Genomic DNA, 26,221 nt, shown 5'->3' with positions numbered 1-26,221 from the left:
GGTTAAGTCACGTCTCAGGGCTCTGGGGCGGTTTGGCGGTTTGAGTTTCCGTGCTGTGTAAGTTCAGGTTTTCATTCAGCCCAGCTACTGATTAGAGCTCCAGAGAACAGGGGTAGGGCCCCAAAAGCCCACTGCCATGCCCATTAATGTTCATTCTCAACGGCACATTCTCAGGATGCCTCAGCGAAGGAATCCTATGTGACACGGAAGTTCTCTCCGGAGACCACAGGCCCCTGCTGGGCTGGAATGCGGAATCTGCCTGTCATTCATTTCTGTTCCCTTGGGATTCTGCTCATTTGGGAAGATAACCAAATTTGAATTCAGCCTTTATTTTTTTATATTAAAAAAAAATCTCCTAAACAGATATTTGTTGTGAGGGTAACTACTGTATTTGTAGCTGGAAATATCTTTTCAAACTGTTTATTCAAGATTTGGGTCACAAGTAAATCATGAATATGAGCGAGAAACTGGGCTGAAGATTTATTTTATGAGACTTCCTCATTCATGGAAAAATGTGGCCATTTGGAGCCATCTTTTGGATTGGCTTTTTTGTTTATCTTGTTTTGTGTTTCGGGAGGAGGGGAGAATCCAGCTAGAACCTTGTACAATGCTGTGTGGGTTTCTGGTGGTCCTCTCCACAAGTGTCAAATTATGGTGTCTACCAAACTTGCAGAGCCCTAACACATGGCAGGCTGTGAGCTCTGGGCAGCTCTGAATGTAGCTAATGGCTAGACAGGAGAATCACCCTCCAGATAGCCTGGAGAAATGCACTAAGTCCCTAGCAATCTCTCCAATGCCAGGAGTGTTGGATAATGTTAATGATTTGTCAAGGTAAAGAAGTTCTAGAGAACTAACAAAGCATCCCTTAACTGAATCATTACTAATTTCTTTGACAAAGAAATTGAGAAAAAAGGCTCAGACATTTCTTTGAAAATTATCTCTGCCATCTTCAAGGAGGTGTTCTGAGCCCTAAGCCTCCAGTCTGAGGGATTAACTCTGCCTAAGCAAGAATCACCTGGTAGGTTGACAGTGGGATTGTGGAGGGAGGAGGACGCTCTGGTATCTAGTAGGTGTCAGTGGTGAGGGTCACGCCCTCAGAACCCACCCAGGAAAGGCCATTCTGCTTTGTGGGCATTGGTGGCTGATTCTCTTCAACTTGCTCTGCAAATCTCAGTTTGCTCTGATGCATAATTTGTCTTGCATTTCTGATCCTTTTGGCTCCCCTGCAGGTTTTAAGTGTCTTGTAAATCCTATGTTCTAGAACCTCCTCTAGCTCCATGCACCCCTTTCTTCCCAGGGTGAATTCGGAAGGAGTGAAAACAGATATTCCGGCTTTCAACAATAAATGACAAGAGATGAGAGGCTTAGAATTCTAGAAGGAAGTTTCTAGTTGAAGCTAATGAAATTAACAGTCAGGATTGAGCCTCAAGAGAACTCTCAAAAGTAGAAAGAAAAGGAAGAAAACCAGTCTGCAACCAACAAAGAAAGGGTAGTAAAGAGAGCCCTGGTGGAGAGAGAGAGAGGAGGGAGAGAAAGAGCACATATGAAGAATTCAAAGAATGGTTAGTTTTGTTATTATCTAGTCATATTCTAAACCAATTCAGGTGAGTTGAGAGACTGACCATGTAGCCGGAAGGTAAACGTGGAAGGTTAGCTATTTATCTCCAAAGTATGAAGGAGAAAGAAAGTTGAGAAGTCAGCCAGGACAGGATGGCCAAAGTCTAAAGCATCAAGAAGGGTGGGGGACAAAAACGAGCCAGGAAGAGAAGAGGTTACTTGCAAAGGCACGGGTCTCCCAAGGCCCTCAGCCTGTGTGCCTCATGGCGTGTGAAAAATGCCTGAGAATTCTTCACGCAAAGACATCCTGTGGGGCAGATGTCCCCTACCCCATGCAGAAAGGAGCCATATTAGTACAAGGCCTGTCACATTCCTGCTTTCCCAGGGGATGCCTGAGAACCCCTCTGTTCCTCCCCTCCTTCCCACCCCCTTATCTAATTGTGGTCAGGAATAATTATTGGATATTTCCTGCCCTGGAAACATCTGTTCTTCCACGGAGCCACTGTACTCCCTCTTTCTTTAACTGACAATTAAGTCCTAGCCCAGAGATGGAAAGGAGAGAGTTTGGGCCTGTGAAAGGGAAGTATAGAAATATGTTTGTTTGCAAATCCAGGAAGAGCCCAGGCCTGGATGAGTGGCTGGTCTCTGCCTTGGCCAGGTGAGGTAGTGAGAAACCTCCCAGCAGGCATGGAGGGTTTAGATAGGATTCCACAGTCTGGGACTTGGTACAAGTGGACTCACTGAGGACAGGGCCTTTGTCTTCTTGCCACAGAGATATGCAAGATGCAGAGAGAGGTAGCCAGCCGCTGTGACAAGCTCATGAAAAGCACTGAACAAAGCTCTTCTCGGCTGTTTGCCTTTTGTAGGGTAAATCTGAGCTTTTCTAGTCCTCTTAAAAGGCTATTTTACAGACGAATCAAGAGGAAGGATAATGTAAACTAATGAAATCAATGCAAATCTAAGCAAAGTCAAACTGAACCTTTCACGAGCTTCATTTCTTAACATTAAACCACTCTCCCATCTAAGAATAATTTCCAAAGGTTAAGGGTAGAAATATCTATACTTGGATGAAGACATACTGTTCAGGTTACTATTTTTTAATGGATATAATACAACAGAATGTAAGCCTAAGTAAAATGAAATCATAGTGCTGTTGAAATGCCTTTCAACAGAAATGGATACTGCTTTTAATACTGGGTTTTAATTCCTCCATGTTCAGGTATACTTTTTACCATAATTCAAGGCAGTTTCCAGAGAACCTGGTAATAAAGAACTGACCATGACTTCTGCAGAATGACTCATACAGTGAGCGCCAGACACCTTTCCCAGAGGCCTTCCTGAGGGTCTGTGGAATGAGCCTTCAAGGAGAATGAGTTGGCCACCCTTCCGCCATCTGGGAAGATGCTTGCACGCAGTCTCTCCTGGAGCTTATGTGCTGCCATCTGCCCAGAGTTAGGCAAGAGTTATAAACTCCTGCAATCCCGTTGTGCAAATACCCTGATGAAAGCTTGTGACTGTGGTGTCCGGGCAGCCTGCCTCAGGAGGGTAATGGGACAGAAGATAGAAGGGAGAGCGGGAAGTGCCACCAAAATAGCTGGAAGAAAAACTCTCCAGGCAGGGTCCCTAAGGACCACAGAGCAGACCAGCACAGCTGAGGGAGCAGACAGAAAAGTTAGCCATGGTTTGAGGGCAGAGCATTGAGATCAGTCTTGTGTCCCCAGCTGTCTTGGAATTCCTGGGCTCAGTCAGTTTTGTCACCTCAGCCTCCTAAGCACTTAAGACTACTGGGCAGGCCTCACCACATCAAGCTACCATAACTAGGGTAAATTCTACTCGAGAGATAAGGAGTAAGAAAAGAAGTCAAGTCAGGGAAAGTCTGAAATGTGCTCGTTTTAGGTTTACATGATGAACAGATGGCACCTGAAGAGTCCCCACTCTTTGGGCAGTGTGCAAAGATGCCATATCTGTGGGCCTTCCGTGGTGGTTGACATGGGTCTGCCATGGAGGTGTGTGCTCTGAGTCTTTAGTCCAGATGGTGTTGAGATGCACATGGAAGGCCTCCAGCTTGCCCTCCCCCCCACATCTCCCCAAAGGGAACTGGATGCCACTAAGCTGGGCAGGGGGAGTTCTGTCCTTGAAAAGGTCACAAGTGGTTAAATCTGGCCAACAATGCCTTATGCATTTAAAGCTAGGTGTCACCTGTACCACACAGCCCCTTTTCTTAACCCATGCTGAGTTCCACTGGTCTCCCAGGCAGGAGAATCCATGAGACTCTTATCCCCATTTAACCAGCACAATGAACAGTGGAGCTGTGGCTCAAGTATTAGAGCTTCAGCCTTAAGCGAAAAAAAAGCTAAGCAAGAAGATCCTCAACCTGAGTTCAAGCCCATCCTGGCAAAGAAAGAAAGAAAGAAAGAAAGAAAGAAAGAAAGAAAGAAAGAAAGAAAGAAAGAAAGAAAGAAAGAAAGAAAGAAAGAAAGAAAGAGGAGGGAGAGGGACGGAGGAAGGGAGAGAGAGAGAACGAAAGAGAGAGAGCAAGGAAGGAAGTTAGGAAAGAAAAGAAGAGAGAGAGAAAGCCGTTACTAGGTAGTGAACATCTTAGAATTCAATTCCATTTTGAAATCCAGCTTTTCACAGTTTTAATAGAATTGATCAGATTGTCCATGTGTTCTCTTGATATGAGGAAAGAGGAGGACATCAATGATTGCTGTTTCATTCTCGGGAAGGACAAGCCTTTGCCTTCTTCCTTATTTGTAAGCAGCTAAGCCTGTCAGATTTTATGTGCTGGGGGAGTTTAGACAAGGGATCTGGTGACTGCAGATGTTCTGCGAGTATCTTTTTCTGTGGCTCGAGTCAGAGCTCAGATTCCCCAAATCCTGAGCAGGGGCGGCCCACGAGAGCTCAGGCTCGCGGACATGACTAAGAGCTGCCCTCAGCCTTACCATCCTTGGGCATAACACAGCCTTGGCCAGCGTGAGCCTGCCAAGACTGCAGCCCAGCCCTGTTAATATTATATGACAGGCAGAGGTTTTTTGGAAAACTTCTGGTGAACTGTTTATCCGCCCTCATTGAGGTCTGCCTGAAGATAAGTCTCGCAGGACGCTACTTCCAGATGCGTCAGAGGAGACGAGGACCGGTCCCCACCAGACTGTGTCCGCAGAGACGCAGCGTCTGCCCATCACAAGCCCTCCTGTGTCCAAGGCCGCCTGGTTCAGTTGTTTCTGTCACGTGATGGGTTTCAGGTCGCTGGTATTTATAAGCTTGATTAGGAAAAACGTAATTGCCAGGCCTCTTAGGCTCATGGCTGTAAGCCTAGCCACTCAGGAGGCTGAGATCTGAGGGGTGAGATTTCAAGTCAGCCTAGAAGGAAAGTCCATGAGACTCTTACCTCCAGTTAACCACCAAAAACCAGTTGGAAATGGAGCTGTAGCTCAGGTGTTAGAGTACCAGCCTTAAGTTAAGAAGTTAAAGGACATCACCCCGGTCTTGATCTCATTCCCAGTACCAGCATAAAAATAAATAATAATAATAAACCTTAGAAGAGCACCATAAAAAATACATTTCTCGTGTCTACTTAAGTGATGCATATTTTCCAACTGTTGAACTTTTTTCACTTTTTAAGAACATTGTAGGTGGCATATTTCACAATCTTGGCAAGGCAGGCATTTTTGGAGTAAATCAAAAGTGGAGGTCAGAAGTATTGGCTCTGAAGCAGATTGCCTCTGGAGAGTAATGCAGCAGAAGGGATCATGTGAACTGTGGCAGAGAGTGGTCTATAATAATTATCTCAGCCCCCTGAGGATGAATGGGCCTTTGTGGGCATTCTGAAGGGGGGTGGGCTGGAGTCTGGGCCACAAGAGAAGCAACTCCAGGAAGAAGAACTCACCCTGGAGTTTTGAAAGCTGTGGGAAGAACATACAAGGTTCTTCTGCCATGTTTTTATCGTCTATTTAGTCTTTCCTACTTTGAATACCTCCCCCCCCCAAAAAAACTTCCAAAGTTAGACAACAATTCTTGAATTCTAATAGTTGCTTGAAAGAAGTTTCTTTCTATGTCAGAAAGAAGGGATCCCACTCTGGGCACACTGAGAAACATGGACTGAAGAAAAAGATGGGATTTCAGGGTTTACATGTTATTTTTAGAAAAAGCACAAAAATTTGAATCAAAATCAGATTTTTTTCCTGCTGCTTCCCTTTCCTTATCTCTTCCTTTCTCATTGATTTCTCTTGCTGTTTTGACACATTGCTTTGAGAGGAGAAATGGAATATGAAATAGTCTTCTTCAAGCCCAATTTTTAAAAATTATTATGAGGAAAATTATACTGCCTGTTGAAATTGCAACAAACTTAGTTACAATAAACTTAAAGCGAAACGTTCAAGATCTGGTTTAGAGTCACCATTCGCTTTAGAAACGCATTAACACAAAAAGGTGCTGTCAACTTCTGTGGAAAGTTAAACATCAAAGTTGAGAATCTGGCCCATCAACCAAGTTAATACAGAATGAGCTCTTAAAGATGTGGCGAGGACAGAAGATAAAAACGCTCTTCTTCCTTAGCTGTAGTGGCGGGGTTTTTTTGTTTTTTTTTGTTTTTTTTTTGCCTCACTTGGACCATTTCATCAAGCGCTAAAACTCCTGACAGTTTTCAGTTGGAAGACATGTTCTCATTGGTGGTCACAATGAAAAGAATGTATATATTGTTAATGTATATGTATATATTAGTCACTATATGCCTGGAGATCTGATAATGATGGTTGAAGAATGTTTAAGAGATAGGTAGAAAGAATGAAAGTGTCACCAAGATAGAGCAATTATTCTGCACCTGCTGAATACAGAATTGTCCCCAGGGCTAACATTTAACTCCCCAAAGGCCCCACAGGAACACTCATCTTGTAGAAGCAAAGACCAAGGCTAAGCCACTGTCCACAACCCACAAGGAAGACAATGGCAGAGTGAAGATAAAAGGGCTTTCTTTCCTGAAATCTAAAGGCCACCATGTTAAAACCCTACATGAGAGATAAGGCACGCACACATCAGCTCTCCCACCAGTCCTGACTGCTTGGAGAGCGGGGGATACAGGCCAGGCCTTGTCTACTGTAATGGGGTTTCTAAGTGGCCCCGCATGCTTGGCTGGCCTCCAGCCCCAGGCCAGTGGCCTTTACCTGTTTCCCCTCCACCTCTAAGTGGAGCTGACCTGATCTTGTGAAAGTTCTCCACTCGTGCGTGATGCAATCCACTTCTGAGAAATATGTAAAAATATTGGAGCTCTTCAAAACTCACTCAAATTTTGGGAGACGGGCCCACAATCATGTTGAAACATAAATTCCCACACAGCTGGCATGATTTATTTTAATCTCATTCTATTTGGACTCCACAATCTTTTTGACTGGAAGGGGGTAGGCCACCTGTTCCTCTCGGAGAGAAAAATGCTCTGTCTCTGGGCTGGGAGAAGGCTGGTCGAGCGAGGCTCACTTTGGTCATGGTTTCTGTGGCCTGATAATTGCAGGAGTTCCTTCTGTACAGTGTTCCATTAAAATGCTTGATAGCTTGAGTAATCTCCCCAGGGCCCAGAGAATCCAATGTTCTTGAATTTGTTCCATATTCACAATATGTCCAGTAACCTTGTGTAACGATCAGATTCTTTCTCCAAAACATATATCCAGCTGGAGTTCAGGGCTTTAGCAAGGGTTGGTTCAGGATCCGTCTATGCCACCCATACCCCCTGCCCAACAAGTGACTCCCTCATCCTCTGCTCGTGATCCTGTCATGATCTGGGTGCTGGCAACTCAGTCCTACAGTCCTAGATCCTCAGGAGGCTGAGATCTGAGGATTCCAGTTCAAAATCAACTGGGGAAGAAAAGTCTAATGACTCTTATTTCCTGTTAACCATCAACACTTGGGAAGTAGAGATCTGGCTCAAGTGATAGAGTACCAGCCTTGAGTGGAAAAAGCCAAGCAAGACTAGAAGGCCCTAAGTTCAAGCCCCAGTACTCGCACACACATTAGAGAAAGATCTAATCATTTAAGTACCTTTTGGAGACCAGTTATTCATAGTATATAAATGAAAATGTTCCTTAGCATATGAGAAATTTAAATGAGATCCTAGAGTTTCTCTAACCATCAGCTTACCTCGAGACTTTTGAAACTTTGGTCCAGTGTGTCTTAATGACTCCGGTGCTGATTGGTAAGTTACGGTGAGGAGAAATACCTTTCTGGGCATATTCATAAATGGGATCAAAATCAGCATTAAAGTAACAAGTCTAACTCTTGATTCCTTGACTCAGACCCTCATTTGTTAATGCGCACACACACACACACACACACACACACACACACACACACACACACACATTCACGCATTCCCAAACCCTGAAAATAATCATTAGGACTATTACATCCCTCATTTTCCAAAGGAAGAGAAACACAGTAATTACTGAAGAGTGAATTACGTTATTTATAGCGGATGGAGGAAGAGTGCTAACTTAGCTTCTTGAACTGAGAGGAAAGAGTAGTGCAGAAAAGAAAGCATGCAGGATAGAGCTTGGAAGGTGCCATGTCCTGCAGGCACCTCTGACCTGTGGGCATCTCTGTCTCCGCAGGCACAGGCCCTTTGTGCCCACATGAAGGCTTGGGACCTCACCCTTTGGCCAGTGTTCCATTTTGTAAGATCAGCAGAGAACTATTGAAGGGGGGGATGTTACATAAATAAATTTATGTTTTAAAAGGAGAAGAGAAGAAGAAGAAACTGTAGCTCCTGGGGCTTCCAACGCCTCCTAACCAAAAACATCTGCTGGACTTCCGGAATCTTCCAGAGGCCTTGAGAGCCACCCACCCACACATGTCCCAGTTTTTTCCCTTCCCGTGGAGTTGGCTTCAGCACTGTGTGGTTCTGTAAACTCACGGGCCATCCAAACAGTTGTTCAGTTTCTCCCTTGATTGCCAATCCATTTCTTGTTGTTTATTGCGGGGATTTGTTGGAAGCCAGAGGCAAAGACAACGGACAGGAACAGCACAGCCTAACATGATGTGGTTGAAGACACAACGGGTGTTTTCTTTGTATGTTTGTCTTCCCATGGGAACTAAGATACAGCTCATTTTTTAAAAGCTCCTTCCCAGTTCTCCTTCGTTTTAGAAAATCTCCACCTGTCACTTTGCAGATGACTCCGGCTCCAGTGTGCATGGAAGGGCATCAGCCAGGCTTCTACCACTGGTATTTTCAAGGAGCCTTGCTCGGAGAAGTCTGGGAAAAGGGGTCTTCTGTGATTAGTCAGTCTTGGTGTATGCTGGCCGCTCGGGCCGGAGTGTCTGAGCACAGTGTCCGGGTCACGGGCACGGCAGACCCAGCTTCCTGGGAGGGCTCGCTGCCTCCAGACAGGCTTGCTGCTGTCTGGGAAGGGAAGGGGAGACAGGCTGCCTCACTGTCTTTCATCGGGGCACTAACAGCATTCTCAGGGCTTGCCCTGCAGTTGGCTATTGCCAACACAGAGGATCAGACTCCAGCAAGGGAATCTGGGAGATAAACATTCATGTCAAAGCAGTGTCCACCTAAAGCAAAGAGCACTAAGTCGCAGATAACAGGGGTGTGTGTAGATGTCTCTTGTGTATGCTGCTTGCCCTTTTAAGGTAAATTTTCTCCATCTGTTGATCTGTTCGGATCTGAACTCAGATCAAGAATTGTGCAGCAAGAACAGAGGTGAGGGGTAGCAGCCTTTAAGGAATCGAGGAAGAGACCCTGTATTGAAACAGAACAAGCAGACAGATACACAGACAGACAGGAGAGGGACCACAAAGACAGCGCCCCGGCTACTTCTGGTCAAGAACTTTCTGCCCCACCAGCCTCAGACCTCAGCCCTCCCTCAGCTCCCCAGTGGAAAGTGTGACCACGAAGCTCCAGGTCCAGCTCCTTCAAGCTCTCTGATCCCCTGGCCTGCCCATTGTCCGCCCAGAGCTGCAGAGGCTCCAGTGGACACACAGCTTAGAGGAGAGGACCAAAGGTAGACTTAAGCCACCTCCTGGAGGCAGGCTGGCACGTTCCAAGGTCCTGCAGCCTGGCTCCCAGCTGCCCTAAGTACACAGGAGGCCCCTTTTCGCTGAGAGACTGTTAGACCGCGATGGGACTTGCCAACTCCAGCGCACACTTTCTCAGTCAGTTGAAATCGCCTTATTCCCTCCTGGGCTTTGGCCTCCAATCATCTAAGGAGAGAGAGAGGGAGGGAAAGAGGGAGGGAGGGGGGGGAGGGAGGGAGGGAGGGAGGGAGGGAGGGAGAGAGAGAGCGCTCGTATGCTCACCCACTGCCCCTGTTGAGCAGCCTTTGAGTTCAAGCTGCCAGAACCAGGCAGGTCTTGTGCCCCATGTGCTTGGGAGGTGACAGTAACAGAAAGCCAGTGGTCCCTTGGTAGCTGGAGAGCAGTGTGGGGAAACACTGGAGGGGAGGAGTCTGGGAGGATGGTTAAGGACGGTCAGGTGGAGAGTTAGGTGGCGGCCACACCACTGCCTCCCCGAGCGCTGCCTGCAATGTCACAGCCACAGTGTCCTGCCACGCCGGGCCCTGCCCCACAGAGCCTGTGGCTCTCTACATGTCCTACTCTCACAGGAGTGGGGAGACACAGCCCACGTGGCCCCTCAGAGTCTGGACTGGACTTCAGGAGCTTTGTTCCACCTGGTCTTAAGTTACAGGGTGACCAGGAACATGTCGGCATGCTAACAGAAGTACAGGACAGAGGAGAGTGTGTGTACGTGTGCACGTGTGCACATGTGCGTGTATGTGCACACCCCTCCTTCTCACACAACTCTCCAAGCCCAGGCCCACCTGGGGCACCATTCAGGGAGAGGCTGAGGGGCTTGGGGAAAGCGCCCACGGTAACTGTGGCCTAAGGGAAAGTATAGATGAGAATACTGAGGCTTTATCATTGACTTCATTTACAAATAGGCTGGAAATACCTTCTTTCAGCATTACTAAACTCAACTTTCAGTAGAGCTCCTATACAGTGTTTTCTCCCATTTTTCACCTTTTCTATATATTCTCCACATCTTCTAAGTGTAAGAAATAAGTAATATGTATGTATATGTATGTGTATTTCTATAGATACATAGATGCTAGATGGGTGGTTGGTAGATTCATAGATCATCGAGTTACAGATCATAAATAAAGGCACAAATGGATGGTAGATAGAGGATTGATAGATATAGATGGGTACCTAGATAGACAGAAGTTAGGTAGATGATGGATGGATGGATGGAGACATGGAGAGACAGACGGATGGACGGCTGTGTGGAGGTGGCCAGAGGACCCTCTCAGCAGGAAAGAATGGGGTCCCCAACTCTCACCAAGGGATCACCACAGGAAGCCGATGACAGCAAGGAGAAGAGGCTCTGGTGGAGAGCCCCAGAGCAGGAGAGTTGCCACTGGCACCCTCGCCTCCTGGAGAGGTTGTAAGGCCAGCAGATGCTCCCATTCCAAATGAGTGGAGCCTTGGCAGGGGAAGGTGAGGTCAGGTGAGCCCAGGTCAGGCTGCAGGGAATGAGGCAGTGTCTGTGTCTGTGTCTGTGTCTGTGGCGCCAGGGCATACATCCAGGAAGCAGAGAGGACCTGGGTCCTCCAGTCCCCATCCAAGCACCCTATAAATGAGACAGCCCACGAGCACGCGTGTGGACAAATGAGAGCCCAGGGCCAAGTCCACGGAGCCCCAAGCCGGGCTTCTCGTGGGCAGCAGTTGGGGCAGAGGCCACACAAGGTGAATCAGACTTGTGGAAAGAAACCTTGCAGGCCAGCCTCCGAGGGAGGCACCCTTCATGGCCTTCCAGAGGCACTGCTGCTCCTTTTTCTTCTAAAAATGCCCTTAAAAAGAGCATACGGTGTCCCGGGGCTGCGTCCGGCTGAGTCACCTCTCCGGAGGGGACGTGGGTGTCACTGGTTTCCTCCAGGGCCCCGGTTTCCAGTCTGCACCATGACCCATCCCTTATCTTTGCCCAGACTGGACAGAGACCCTTCCCTTGTCCGTCGCGCATGCTTTGTTGTTTGTGCATGGCGGATGTGTGTCCAGTGGCGGTCAGTCCAGACACTGGAGAGGGAGGGCAGGACACCTGAGGGCCACTGACCCAGGCCAGGCCTTTGTTCTTGGCCCAGAGGCCAGCCACCGCCCTTGGGGGTGGTGACAGCGCCGCCAGGTGGCGCCCGCCCGTGAGGCACTGTGGAACCGTTCTCAGGGCCTGGGTTCCTCCATGAATGGTGTCTTTCCTGGGTCTGTCAGAGAGACCACCTCCCAGATAGTAATTCCCTAAAAGGTGCAACGAGGAAGGCTGGGTTGTCATCCACCATGCTGTTTAACCTTGGCATTTTAACCAGTGTCACACTTTAAGGGCAAGGACTGGGGTATGGCTCAGAGGTCAGTCTCTTGCTTGGCACAGGAGAGGACCTGGGCTCCATTGCCAAGTGTGGGCCAGCGGCCAGCCAGGTTCTTTTATCCGGGGGCTGCTCAAGTCCCAGGCCAGGCGAGGGCTTTCTCTGGGAGCTGGCTCCCAGGCTTCGACTTTTCTGTGCCTCATCCTGCGTGTTAGATACCAGCGGCTCTGACATCCTGTCGTCTCCTCCAGCCCTGAGCAGAGGAGATGCATCCACTTACAGACAGTTGTGGCAGAGTTTTCTGTTAGTCCACTCTTCCGTCAGTCACCCTCACCACCTCTCTAAAACCTTCTCCTTGGCAGGATCCGAAGCCTCTTCTATTCCCCCTTATTTTCCTTACCAACCCAGGGCTGCCAGCTCGCCCTCTCCTCCTGGCATTCCTTCCCCAAGCTGCCAGGCCTTCCACAGCAAGCCTTGCCCTGCCTGGCCTGGCTGGGTGTAGACCTCACCCGCAGTGCTGGTGGGCTGCCTGCGGGTCTCCAAGGCCTCTGCTTCCTCTAGATGAGCCCATTCTCCCAGACTGTTCTCCTGAGTCTCGACAGCATCGTGGGTCTGAACACGAATGCTTTCCCCTTCCACCTTTGCTCTGTCACAGCCTCTGAGGCCCTGAGGAGGCAGCCAGCCTCCCCTGCACCAGGAATCCTGTTGATGGGTGCTAGAGAATGGGCTCCACGTTTACCCCAGAGCTTGGTGTGTCTACATTTCAGCCTGCAGCACAGGCCTCCCCGCGCACCTTATGACCAGTTACTAAAAAGTAACCACATCCACTTCCACCGTCTCCCTCTAAGGCCGTTCCCGGCAGGGAGGGAGTGACAGAAGGACACACCCCAACCAGCGCAGGGTCCCCGTCCATCGGGGTGTCCTGGCAGACCATCCGTCCCTCTGCCTGTTCCTCAGGACAGCTCCTGTGAGGGCAGATAGCCTGCCCAGCAGTTTGGAAAGCCCCTGGAGAATGGAGCTGCCCTCAGGATAGGCCCAGAGGTCTTGGAGGAGATGAACGTGCCCACACTGGCAGGGTTCTTCCCACAGTCAGTGCCCAGGAGGAGTCAGATCTGCCGTCACTTGAAATCACCGTCTTGTGGGCCTTGGGACGGGCAGGGGCCCATGGTCTACTTTGAGCCTCATCTTTTAAGCGAGCCAAAGGGAAGGCTAGAAATAGGAAGAATTAATGACTGGAGTAGAGAAAATTGAAATTTCATATGCTCTTCAGACAGTGTGCATCAGAATTTTCCTCCCTGGTAGGGTGGGAGGTTTGCTCCCATGACATGAGGGGCTTGTTCTGGGATCCACCAAGGTGAGTCGTGATGACCCAGAGCCGCCAGAGGGTCCTGCTCACACTGCTGTGCCAGGGACAGCCGGCCCGCCAGCCAGGAGAGCGGGGGACACTGCCGCCCAATGGCCCCTTCTGGGACTGCATGCTCTCCCCTCCCGACTCTTCCCATACCCAGATTGTCAATGGTAGAGTATCTGTTGTTGATAGAACTTCAAAACCTTCATCCAGAACTAAAATCTTTCTCTTGTGGCTCTCTGTGTACCCCGTTGGCAAAACACCCCCTTTCTGCATCACTTTTAGCCCCCTGAGTCACAGCGGCTTCACTCCATCGCTTAAGCGTGTCTGACTATCACCGAGGGCCCTCCTCAGACCAGCCTGGTCCAAACATGAGCAAGACAGTGTCTCCTGGAAGAGGAGGAGGAGTGGGTGGGGGTCAGGGGGCAGCATTCCAGAGCCCGGGCCGCACCCCTCCCCGGGCTCTCAGCCACCGTGTATCTTGCCTATCTGATCAGATGCTGAGCCTGCTGATAGGATGGGCCCCCTTTCCACAAACCTGGGTGGCCTTCTTGTCTAAATGACTTCATTTTACAGGCCTGGAAAGCATTCTGTCTGATAGTACAGACAGATAAAGCTAGATCCCCTGGCAGGCAGAGCCAACTGTCAGAAACTCTGCAGCCTCTGAGTTTAGAGGGGTATTTTTTTTCTCACGTGATTTTTTTCTTGCGTGATGTTTTTTCTCGTGTGTTTTTGTCTCACAAGCACAGGTGGTAAAGCACAGAAGGGAGTGGTAAAGCCCTTCTTGGTGAGAAGAAAGGCCTCAAAACTTAGCGGGGCAGCGGAGTCTGGACTCAGACCATGTACCTGTAGGAAGTCTCCACCACCTGAGCCTCCCCTCCACCTCCTGGGTGGAAAAGTCCCCCACCGAATCTATGTCCCCACCAGTTTATAACAAGGCCTGACACACGCCACTTGTAGTGAAATTTTTCTCAAACTTTGTGCTTGGAAAAGTCTGTGATCTTGACTATAGATCTTGTTGACAATACAAATGGGGCCAGGAGTGTGGCCTAGTGGTAGAGTGCTTGCCTAGCATGCACAACGCCCTGGGCTGGATTCCTCGGTACCACATACACTGACAAAAGCCGGAAGTGTGCTGAGGCTCAAATGGTAGAGCGCTGGCCTTGAGGGAAGCCCAAGGATGATGCTCAGGCCCTGAGTTCAAGCCCCAGGACTGGCAAAAAGAAAAAAGAAAAGAAAATACAGATTCCATTCCGAGTGAAGAGGGGGGCCCAGGGCCCAAGGTCCCTTGCTGTTTTGGTGCCGTGGTCCTGAGGTCTCTCCCCTCCTCCCTTCCTCCCCCCCTCGTGTTTTCAAAGCCTTTGGGAAGCAGCCAAGTGGCAAAGAACAAAATAAGACTTTGAGAAGTGATAGCATTGTCCCAACTGGAGATGGTGGCATTCTGGTGAGGAGGTGATGATGATTGTCTCTCTGTGAGGGAAGGAGGTGAGGAAGTCCCGCCAGTGTTTGCCAACACCCCACAGAGGGCTGAGGGAATGGAGCCGTGGAGTCCCATCCCCACCGGGGTGCACAGCTCTCGGCGTCTCCTCCATTGCGTCCAGGAAGCAAGATTGCGTGGCTCCTCTGCAAACCAGTGATGCGGTTGTTTCGCTGTTTGATAAGCTCCAACAATTGCCAGATGACCCAACAATCCAATTTCTGGGTGTGTACAAAACCACAAATCAACACAAACACCCGCAGGTGATGGTGATCACCCAGGTCACAGTCACAGAAGTCATAAGCAGTCCAGGTGCTCTCCGAGGGTGAGTTCCCAGGGGACCCAGCTCCCCCAGGCCTCTGCTGCATGCAGGAGTGGACACCACAGGGTCCATTTGTGAGGTCCGCCTGAAGCCAGACGGGCAGGCGTCTCAGCCACGGTGAGTGAAGGCCCAGGCGGTAGAGCCAGACAAGTAGTAGAGCGCCACCTGAGCGAAACAGAAGTGGAGCAAGAACACGGGGCCAGGAGTTCAAGCCCCAGTGTTGGCACACACACACACCCAAGTGTACTCATACTGTCTACCACCACTGGTTAGTCCCACACAAGACAGACGCCATCTGTGGTCCTGCCTTGTCCTGGGCAGCCACCCTGGAAGCCTGGCAGCTTCCTTATCAGCTCAGCAGGAAGGCCACCTTTCGAAGGCCTCTGCCTGACACTGCCTCTTGCTCTGCCCAGCTACCCTGGGCAGACAGAAGCACCTCAGGAATTGAGCTCTGTCCTGCCCTGGGTCACAGCGGGCTCCGGGGCATGGACAGGGCCCCAGGGAACACCCCACAAGGGGCATGCGCACACGAAAATGAGCAGCTTGCACTTGGGGTATAAACGCAGACAAGGCACTTGGGACCACCGTCCTTCCACGGTGCCACCATAGATAGCTCCCACATCCGATGGTCCCTTTGTCGTCGAGCCAGCCTGCACGGCCAGCCCAGAACACATGGCACAGTGCGACAGCTGCCAGACACTAATCTGGAAGGGGCATTTTGTACCCGTGTGAGGCCCGACAGGCAGACCTTGATGTATGCTGCCCACAGCCCGGGCTGTCTGATCTCCAAGACCCACAGCCCATCCACAACCAATTTCACATCCATCCATTCAGGGGCCAAAGAAGCTTAGGAAAAGCACGCGTCCTGTCTGGCGGCGGTTCTCGTTCAGGCGGGTGACGTGCGTTTGTTGTTTCAGGGAGAGGTCATGAAAGGCCTTCCCAGAAAACCCGCTTTCCAGGGGATGCCAACCACCATCCACCCAAACTATAAAGAACACGCCTCGTGGCTGACAGCCACAAGGGCCGCTGCCCGGCGCTGCCTGTTTTAGGATGAAAAGCTGGGGTTTCAGACTCTGGATCGTGGGGGAAAGGAGGAGACACCCATTTTTCACTGCTTTAAAACGGGCATCTCTCCGAGTCTTCAGACTAAACTACGTCAGGAAGGAGGGGGTGGCCTCTCCTGGTTTGGCTTTTTTATGGAGTTGGGGCACAGAGGCCGCCAGTGCATCCTAGCTGTCCTCTCTCCTCATCTGACCAGGTCTGGCCCACCACATGTGCCACCACCACACAGGACAGCCGGCTCAGGTCCCTCCAGACGCTAGCGCTTGCTTTCTTCACGTTGTTTTATTTCCCTGGCAGGATTTTCATTTGGGGGGGGGGGGCGCAGGATGGAGAACCTGGCCTGGGACTCAAACACGGCATCTAAGCACTGTCGCTTGGCATCTTCCCTCGAGGCCAGCCGGCACTCTGTCCCTTGAGCCACAGTTGCACTTCCTGCTTTTTGGTGGTTCATTGGCGTCTCACGGACTTGCCTGCCCAGTGTGTCTTCAGACCTTGCTCCTTGGGCCTCGGCTAGGATGACAGGTGTCCACCACTGCCACGCAGCTCCTGCGTGCATTCTGTAAGGAATGTGGCGCTGTGCTTTACACACATGCCACCTGAGGGCAGTCATTCTTTCTTTCCTACGTGTTCTCTTGTCAGGGTGAGTGATAGGAGTGGAAACCCACACCCTGCCCTCAGCCCCTTTTCCTGTCTGATTTTCATGTCCCACTATAGAGGTGTGATGCAGCTAACATTCAATGCCTACCAGCCGCTGTAAACAGCCATGTAACCATCCCCAAAGCCTTGAGAGAAAATCCATGTAGGCATCCTCCCCTGCCCCTTGCAGGCAGCCTGCCCAGAGCCTCTAGCTCCTGGCAGCCACTGCCCTTCATTTTGCCTTTTCTAGGACATGGTTTAAATAGGCTCTGACCACATGCAGGGCCACATGCAGCTGTAGGTGTCAGGCCTCCTTTGCTTATCGAGGGAATGCACTCACAGGGGACCTTGTACCTCACAGCTGCCTTGCACATCTATTACCTGATGAGCACTCAGAGGCATCAGGCTTACAGCTAAATTTTTTTTATTATTTTCTATTGTTATCATAAGGGTGATGTACAGGGGTGATAGTTGCAGAGGGCGGGTAAAGAGTACATTCCTTCGTGGACAGTGTCACCACCCCTTCCCTGGCTCTCTCCCAGTTTTTCCCTCCCATCCCCACCCACAAGGTGAATTGCTCATTTTCCACATGGTGACTAGTCAGTACTACTGCTGCATCTGTCCACCTGGTCCTCCTCTTCTCTCCACCTGGTCCTCCTCTCCTGTGCCGCCCCTGCTTTGTGTAACTACACTTTAAAGCCACTAGAGCACTCCTACACCACCGAGGCAGTCGTGGGGACCTGGGTGCTGAGGAGCCAGGCTAGAGGAGGGAGCCCAGGGCTCTGCTTCTGAGGGTGCTGTGGGAATCCGGCAGGGACTTGGTGAATGTAGGAGCTAGGAGGTTTACACAAGGTAGACCTAGCCTATCCTTTCTAGGATAAGTGTGTGTGTGTGTGTGTGTGTGTGTGTGTGTGTGTGTGTGTCTGTCTGTATCTGTGTCTGTGTCTGTGTCTGTGTCTGTGTGGTTTATTGGCGATAAACCTGTGCTGACTTTGACCTGATGCTCAGATCTCTTCCTCCTGAGTAGCTAGGATGACAGGGGACAGGACTGTATTAAATAGCTAAAAGACAGAAGCCCCTCAGGTGTCCACTACTGGATGAAGTGACAGGCAGCGGTAAGTGTGTACAATAGAATATTACTCAGCTCTGAAAAATGAAGCAGCCAGACCTACTGCAACACAGTGACCCTAGAAACTTTACGTGAAGTAAACAAGGCCAGCCACCAAAGGTCACAGGTCATGATTTTACTCACCTCCAGAATGGGTCTGTTCTGGAGGGATGGAAACAGAGCTGGGAAGCTTGGGGAGTGGCTGCTTAGCTGGGCTCAGGACATTTTTAGGCCATGACGGTGTTTGTAAGTCCATTGGGGCGGTGGTTGTACAGCACTGCAGATGTATTAAAAGCCACTGAGTGGCGCCTTGAGATGGGTAGTTTTGTGTTCTGCAGGTGTCACTTAGTAAAGCGCAGAGGTGAGAGCAGGCCCAGAAAGAGAAATAGTAAGTTAGACCTCAGGGACTGGGAGGGCCTGCCACCTCCCTAGAGGGGAACAACCAGAGCCCACAAGGGAAGAATGGGGATCCCGCAGACACCTGCTGCCTCTCCCCAAGGGGACGTGAATCCCAGAGGGCCCAGCTGGCCACAGCCTCCACAGAGGGGAACCAAGGCAGTGGCACAGTGTAGAATCTCAGGAAACCTGCACACCAGCACAGCCACAGACAAAGCAGAGAGGAGCACAACTGGGACAGGTCCACGAAAATCAGAAGCAAAACATGTGTTACCCGCAGAGGCCCATAAAACTGCTCACTTCAGACCCACGTGAGCTGGGAGGGGACTCTGTGACCACAGTCCACTCTCCATCTCCTACCACAGCGGTTCTCCCAGGAAGAGTGCGTGAGAATCACCTCAGGTGCCTAGGAAAGATCTGCGGTCCCCCCCCCCCGTGCCTCCCCAGGGTGCCCTGCTGATACCTGGGGACACCGGACAGAGAAGGGAGTCCCTCGGCTCTCATTCCCATGCACTTCCCCACACAGAACCCAGAGAGCTTTCCAGGAGCCAGTGTGTGTGCCAGCCTGGGCTCTGGACCATCCATCCCAGACTTCACCCCCACACCCCTGGGTCCCTGCATGTCCCATGCCTGGCCCCAAGGACAGCAGTGCAGGGGAGGCCTCCCCCGCCACGTGTCAGGCTCGAGGCATCTACACTACACCCTGGGCTGCCTGGAGCCCTTTCACTGTATCTCAGCTCTGTGGAACCTGAGGGTGGCATGTGAGCACTCCGGAAAGATTACTAGACACACCATATGGAGAAAGCAGCAGGAGAAAAAGCCAGAAACAAGAACTATTCTCTATCCCTCCATCCCTGCCCTCCTCTCCTCCTATATTGAGAAAAATTGAGGTCAGGTTGTATCTATGTTTGGAACTATTTTTTTTGCCAGTCCTGGGCTTGAGCTCAGGGCCTGAGCACTGTCCTCGGACAGAGCTCTACCATTTGAGCCTCAGCACAACTTCTGGCTTTTTTCTATGTATGTGGTACCGAGGAATCAAACCCGTGTCTGCGTGCATGCTAGGCAAGCACTCTACCACCAGGCAAAACTCGCATCCCTGGAACTACTTTTTATACCAAAAAGACTTAGAAAGATGCCAAGAAACTGCGGCATGGGCAGCTCACACCTGTAATCCTAGCTACTCAGGAGGCTGAGATCTGAGAATTGAGGTTCAAAGCCAGCCAGGACAGACGAATCTCAGAAACTCTTATTTCCAGTTAGCCACCAAAAATCCAGAAGAAGAGCTGTGGGTCAAATAGTAGAGCACCAGTCTTGAATGAACAAAGCCAAGTGAGAACACAGGCCTTGAGTTCAAACGCCAGTTCAGGCACAAGAAGGAAGAGGAAGACACCGTAGGGGAAGAAGAAGGGGTGACTGTTTAGGCCGTATCTTCTTACATGTAGTATTTTCTACCTTCGAGTCTGTGCCTGCTGTCACCACCATAGGAGAAGACGGTGTTTGTATCATGTTCTCTGGAGCTTACAGCTCTTGGAGAATGAAGAGTTGTTCCCAGAATGATCGTAATTGTGAGTGAGTTTGTGCTGTTTCCCACAGGGCCAGCCGGGACCCGTGGGCCCCCAGGGGTTCAACGGGCCCCCAGGGCTACAAGGATTCCCGGGACTACAAGGTCGCAAAGGTGACAAGGGTGAGCGTGGAGCTCCTGGGATCGCAGGACCGAAAGGAGACGTGGTAGGGATCCTAGCTGGTGCCCTCTGCCTGGGGAAGGGCTGGGCTCTCTGGCCTGGCTCGATCTGAGGTTGCTCTTCACAGGGAGCGAGAGGCGTGTCCGGGTTCCCGGGGGCCGATGGAATTCCGGTAAGTGTTTAGGTTTAGAACGTTGAGAGATTGTGTGTGTTCTGGATGTGAGCATTTATGGCTTAAAGAAACGTGTCGGCTGAGAACTCTTTGCATGCCCTCGCCCACCCCACCAGTGCAGTCAAACTGTGGACACATCCTTTGTAAACACTGTCATGGGATGGCTTCAGACGTAGGGGGACTTGGTTAAACTGCCCAGTGTTTTGTAATGAGAAACTGGAGCATGAGGGAGATACATGTGCAGAGCCAGCCTTGAGATTCCCTGGGAACCACTGAACCACCCAAATATAAAGTGGTCAGACAAGAACTTGCATGTGTGCATCTCTGTGGATTCCCTGCAGTGACCACACATCAAATGAGCACAGCCAAAGGCACCATTTGTCCATGAGAAAAATCTCAAAATGCAATAAAATGTGTTTTTATAACCTAGTTTACTTTACTTCTTGTGGCATAAAAAAAAATAAACAACGGCCTGACTCACAGCCTTCTCCACAAGCAGCCATGAGCAGAGTTCCCAGGCTGGCTTCCTGGCCAGCTCTGACCTCGGAGTGCGTGTGTTTATCGCACATCCGTCTGTTGCTGAGATTCCAGGACATCTGTTTCACAAGCCTCACACATAGACACAGATGCGCACTTAACCTGTGCATGCATCCTCCCTGCTGCCACACGCCAGGCACGCATGCATAGCCTATGTGCGCATATGTCCACTGGCATGAAATGCACGTGTGTACCCGCACACGTTTGCAGGTGTACCTGTGTGCATGGATGAGCATTTGTGTATGTGTGCGTGTGCACAGGCCTATAAGTGCAAGCATACGCACGTGTGTGCAGATGCACACACACAAGGAAAGAACCCTCCCCGGCTGCCTCAGCAGGGCTGGGGCCAGGGATGAACAGAAAGGGAAGGAGCAGACCTCTGGCACAGAATGCAAGCTTTCTCCCTGGGGCATTAGCCCCCTCTCATGGAGACTCTGTGAGAATAGAAGGATGCAGAACGCAAGGAAGGAGGTCAGGTGGGACAAAGAGCTGATGGTACATTTCAGGCGAAAGCGAACCCGGTGTCCTAGGCAGGACGTGTGGAAGCGGTTTTCTGATGTCAGGTCTGAAGGGCCACTGGGCGGGATCCTGGTGGCTTCCTGCCTGAGAGCACTGGTGAGCTGAAGTTCAGCTGTCCAGCTGGCCCCGAGGAGCAGCGAGCTGCCTGCAAAAGTGCCAGTGGACTGTGGACCCAGCTTCCCTGCGCCTGCAGAGGGACAGTAGTACACAGGACGGATGCCTTCCTCTGGAGCAGCCTGGGGGATGTGCTCAGTTCTCAAGACGCCTCTCCCCGGGAACGGCACCTCGGGCCCCATTTCCAGACTCTGTCACTCCTTCATTTCCCTGTCTCCCCACTGTCCTTTCCTTGGATTCCTGCTGAGGGCACAGTTCGTGAGAACAGTCACCATTGGCGCATAGTTATGTGTGAACTTGAAGCCTGCATGCAGGCCAATAGTCTTATACCTCGTTCCCTTTCTCAGGGGCATCCTGGGCAAGGAGGGCCCCGAGGAAGGCCCGGCTATGATGGCTGCAACGGGACCAGGGGTGACGCAGGCCCACAGGGACCCTCCGGCTCGGGGGGCTTCCCCGGGTCCCCCGTGAGTATGGGCATGAAAGGGGGGGTCACAGGATCTGGGGCCTACACACTGGCATGTGAGGCTCCCGAGTGCCAAGGCCCCGCTCTACACTAATGGACATATGTTTCTTTTCACTGTGATGCATTTGTTGATCTAGGGGCCTCAAGGACCCAAAGGGCAGAAAGGTGAACCTTACGCACTGTCTGAAGAGGACCGAGTCAAGTACAGGGTGAGCTGGGGGTGGGCGGGAGCGGACCTGGGTGGGGCTTTGTCACTCCTGCACGGAGTCAGCTGGGACGTGAACTCGGGGTGTGCGGATGGACTCAAGCTGGGGTGGCCATCCTGTAGTCCCAGCTGCTGGGAGGGAGAGGCAGGATGGGGACGTGTTCACGGCACCCTGCCTCAACACACAAAAAGAATGAGTGCACGGAAGGCGTTCGTAGACAAGAGAAATGTCCCCAAATTGGGATTTCCTGTAAAGATCAACCTGCTTCCATTTGGGATGTTCTCAGTGTAAAGTCTAAAGTGAGTGGAGGGGTGTCCCTTACTCCCAGTCCTCCAAGCTGCTTGGGTCGTGGATTGGTGACAGCCGAGCTGTCCTATGCATACACTGGTCTCCGACTCGACACGAAGCAACCACGTCTTCAGAAACATAAAAAAAAAAAAAAAAAGACACAAGCCATAAGTAAATCTGAAGCTGCTTAGACTAAGTCACGACTCCTAACCATTCTGTCTTCTGACCCAGGGCGAGACTGGAGAGCCTGGACTGGTTGGTTTTCAGGTGAGTCGTGTTCTACTGGCACATTCCCTGCAAGGCTTTGCGTGCCCGTGCCCGTGCTCAGAAGCTGCCCTCTGCCTCCCCACAGGGGCCTCCAGGCCGCCCCGGGCCTATCGGACCGATGGGTCCCATTGGAGCTCCAGGAAGACCGGTGAGTACCGTGCCTGCCGGGAGCCACTCCTGGCATCCGTGCTGCTCTCTCTGTGGCCAGCTGGGGTGGACAGTGCATGAAGGGCTGTGTGGAAGCCACGGAGACAGAACATCCTTTCCTCTCGCTTCAGACCCAAGAACAAGGACTCAAAACCCTGGTCACCCGCTCACTCACTGCGCCCCACATCACATTTACATCAGGCCCTGGGCCTTGCCTTTCCTGTCACCCTAAGCTCTCTGGGCCCCATCCCTGCCCCGGTGACAGAGCGAAGCAGACCGCAGCCCCACAGACACCAAAAGGCAGTGAACTCCCTGCCTCTCCATGAGCGGTGGGTGCGCCCTGCCTGGGGCAGGGCCAGGTGAAGTGTGGGCATCCATAGCAGAGTGGCCCTCATGCCCCTCTCAGAGCGGTGATCACAGAGACCCCTCCTCCCGCCAATCCAGGACCCCTTGCGGCGGGGAGGGCCTGCCGAAGGAGAGGCCAGGCCTCCCAGCCAGGGTCCTCTGACTCTCATTCTGCACATTTCTTAGCAGTAACACAAATAGGCCTTCTGTGACATGGAGACCAGGGCTCCAGGTGAGAGACCCTCTCACAGAAAACTGTTCTCAAGGCCCAGACAGGCAGTAGAGTGAAGCTGCTGTGGCCATTTTCTGACCCCGTGGGAGAAGATGAGGCCAGGATGTTTGGGAAGGGGTCTTCCTGTACTGCTGGGGAGACCAGCGCAGCTCCCTTCAGCTGCGACAGTAATTCATAGTAATGGCTTTGGCCTTTACCAAGCCAATTTGCCTGCTACAAGGAAAAGCATGGGTGGAAGCGGCTCTGCTGTCCATGCCAGATCCATCCGGATGGGACAAGCCAGGCAGGACACGAGAAGACGTTCTGTGCTCCTTTACAGAGCATGTTGCTGGCTTACTGAAGCACAGATGGGATGATCTGAGCTTGTTTTTTTTTTTTCTCTTTGAACAGTTCACATCAGATACTTATGGTTCATGTCTCTAATTCCAGCTACTAAGGAGGTTGAGATCTGGGGATCAGGATTCAAAGCCAACCCAGACCAAGAAAGTCCATGAGACTCTAATCTCCAGTTATCCAGAAAAAAAAAAAAGAAAGAACTGGGGTTATAGCTCATGTGGTCAGGTTTACAGTACCACCCTTGAGTAAAAAAGCTCAGAGTTTAGTGCCCAGGCCCTAAATTCTATCTCTGACTCTGTGTCTGTCTGTCTGTCTGTCTGTCTGTCTGTCTGTCTGTCTGTCTCTCTCTCTCTCTCTCTCTCTCCCTCTCCCTCTCTCCCTCCCTCCCTCCCTTCCTTTCTTTCTGTCTCACACACACACACACACCTACACATACAAGGCCGTAAGTGTGTGATTCAGATGAGTTACACAGCTTCAGATTCTCATCTGTGCCATGACAGCCACCCACAGCCCCATCTGCCCTCAGACATCCACTTCTTTGTCCGGACACATCTTACAGTCCCTTGAGTTTCCTCAGCGGGACACCAAGGCTGCCAGCATCAGAGAGACACAGTGGCATCTGTGGATAGACCTCAGCTTGCCTTCGGATTCATGCTGACTGTGCACATTTGCTGGGCCCCTGGAAGGTGCCAGAGGGCAGAGACCTCACTGCAGTCCTGGCCTGGGACCCACAGAGGAGTCAGAAGAGACACACAAGGCCAACAGTCCAAACACACAAAAGCAAGCCAAGAGCAGCTGTGCACAGTGACAAATTCCAAGACGCAGCCACCATCCCCCTCTCCTTCACTAAGATGCAGGGGGGGGGACCGAGCCCGCCCACCAAGACATGGGGGCCCCTCCAGACCACTGCCTGCTGTTCCCCGAGAACAGGGCACGACCTTCCCAGGGCCTGCCTGCGATGTCAGCTGGGTCTTCCTGAGATAAACAAAACAGTTCCTAAGTGGTTTTGTATTTCTGCAGGGACCACCTGGACCCCCTGGACCCAAAGGACATCCAGTAAGTTGAGGGGATGTGGGTGAGGGAGTGTGTGTGTGTGTCCATTCGTCCGTCTGTCCACAGACAGCCGTTCATTGCCTAGATTATGATGAGAACTGTCCTGCAGGTTCTTACCAGATTTGATTTTGAGAAGGGATCCATGAAGTGCTGGGAGCCCCTAGCCACGCCATGAGTTAAGATCTTCCATAGCTTATTCGAAAATCAGTTGTCAGGATAGTTTTACTTTTTATTTTTTATTAAATAATCTATGAACATTGATTTTTACATCACATTTCAAATGTCATGTTTAAGGCCCCAGTAACTCACACCTGTCATACCAGCTGCTCAGGAGGCAGAGATCTGAGAATCGCAGTTCAGAGAAAGCCCAGGCAGGAGCGTCTGTGAGACCTGTTTCCAGTTAACTGTTAAAAGCCTGAAGTAAAGCTGTAGGTCAAGAGGTAGAGTGCCAGCCTGAGCAAAACACTAAAGGACAATGCCCAGACCCTGAGTTCAAGCCCTAGTCACCACAGACAAACACAGAAGATGAATTAGCACAGACTTGTTGCCATGTGAAACCACACAGAGTGCTTTTAGAGCTGGAGAGCGCATAACTATGAGGACTCGTTTCAAGAGTGGAAAACACTGCCGAGGTTTCATGGGTTCCCCCGAGGCTGAGGCAGAGCCCAGAGCCAGGCCATTTCCATCTTAAGACAACCATCCAGTTGGAAGAAGCCTGATTAGTAGGTAGTTTAGAACCTGGGAAAGCGAAACCGGGGTTCATTGTGACCTGGGGACATTATAAATGATCCAAACCGAATACTGGTGATGAGGAAATATCTGATCAAAGACCTGAGCGCCATCCCTGCCCTGCTCTACTCTCCCCACCGTTGTCTCAGTGCCCCACAGCCTTGAGCAGGGCGGGGAGGGCCCCAAGCCAAAGGGACAGAAGCCAGCAGGGCAGCTAGGCCAAGGAAACTCAGGGAGACCCAGCTCAGAGCTCCAGCAGCCACTGCAGATGCAAACAGCCCTGCATCCCTGGCCCAGCCACTTCCTGGTGACCTGGGAGCCCGCTTAGGAGGCGCCCTGTGGACCTTCCAGGCTAGGCGAGCTGCCTGCTTTGATGGCAGCCTCCAGACAGGTGGGAAAGAAGAAAAAGCAAAACTTGATTAAAAGCTTTGTGTTTATTTTCATGGAATAAAACGTGTAGTGGAGAGAGAAAGCTTGGGGGAGGGGGACCCCCACATGACCCCCCTCCCAGTGTGGGGACGGCAGGACCCTGGGAAGAGGCACAGCTGTTTGGCTGTATCAGGACAGCCTGGGTCTGCTGTACACAAGTGTGGAAGCTGTTCACGTGACTGGACTCAGGCAGCTGGCTGGGCTGGGCTGAGCCGGGCCAGGTCAGGCCGGGCCGGGCCGGGCAGGGCTGGACCAGGCTAGATCGGGCTGGGCACACTGGGCTGCCTGCCTCGTAACTGCTAAATAAATCCTGGTGAAGACCTAGGGTCTGGCTTGATATCCTAGGAAAAGAAGTGTGAGTGACTAGGGAAAAAAAGAATAGCCTAGTTGATTCCCTAAAACCATCTTAAGAAGAGAGGTACTTACGCGAAATCAGAGTGACTTTCCCAGATGAGA

General features: G+C 51.2%; 1 protein-coding gene across 1 annotated transcript in view; it reads left to right on the top strand.

Moving 5' to 3' along the window:
• The window catches only part of Col4a2 (collagen type IV alpha 2 chain), a 131,278-nt gene that overhangs the window by 63,911 nt on the left and 41,146 nt on the right, over positions 1 to 26,221 (top strand). The window contains exons 5-11 of the mRNA XM_090341884.1: positions 19,840 to 19,974; positions 20,056 to 20,100; positions 21,618 to 21,734; positions 21,871 to 21,942; positions 22,459 to 22,494; positions 22,580 to 22,642; positions 24,575 to 24,610. Coding sequence (XP_090198010.1) covers positions 19,840 to 19,974; positions 20,056 to 20,100; positions 21,618 to 21,734; positions 21,871 to 21,942; positions 22,459 to 22,494; positions 22,580 to 22,642; positions 24,575 to 24,610 — 504 coding nt within the window. The remainder of the gene's footprint in view (positions 1 to 19,839; positions 19,975 to 20,055; positions 20,101 to 21,617; positions 21,735 to 21,870; positions 21,943 to 22,458; positions 22,495 to 22,579; positions 22,643 to 24,574; positions 24,611 to 26,221) is intronic.

Source organism: Megascapheus bottae, chromosome 11 (assembly GCF_031878675.1).
Source record: "Megascapheus bottae isolate mThoBot1 chromosome 11, mThoBot2.hap1, whole genome shotgun sequence".
Classification (NCBI taxonomy): Eukaryota; Metazoa; Chordata; class Mammalia; order Rodentia; family Geomyidae; genus Megascapheus; species Megascapheus bottae.
This window is presented reverse-complemented; position numbering and strand designations above follow the sequence as displayed.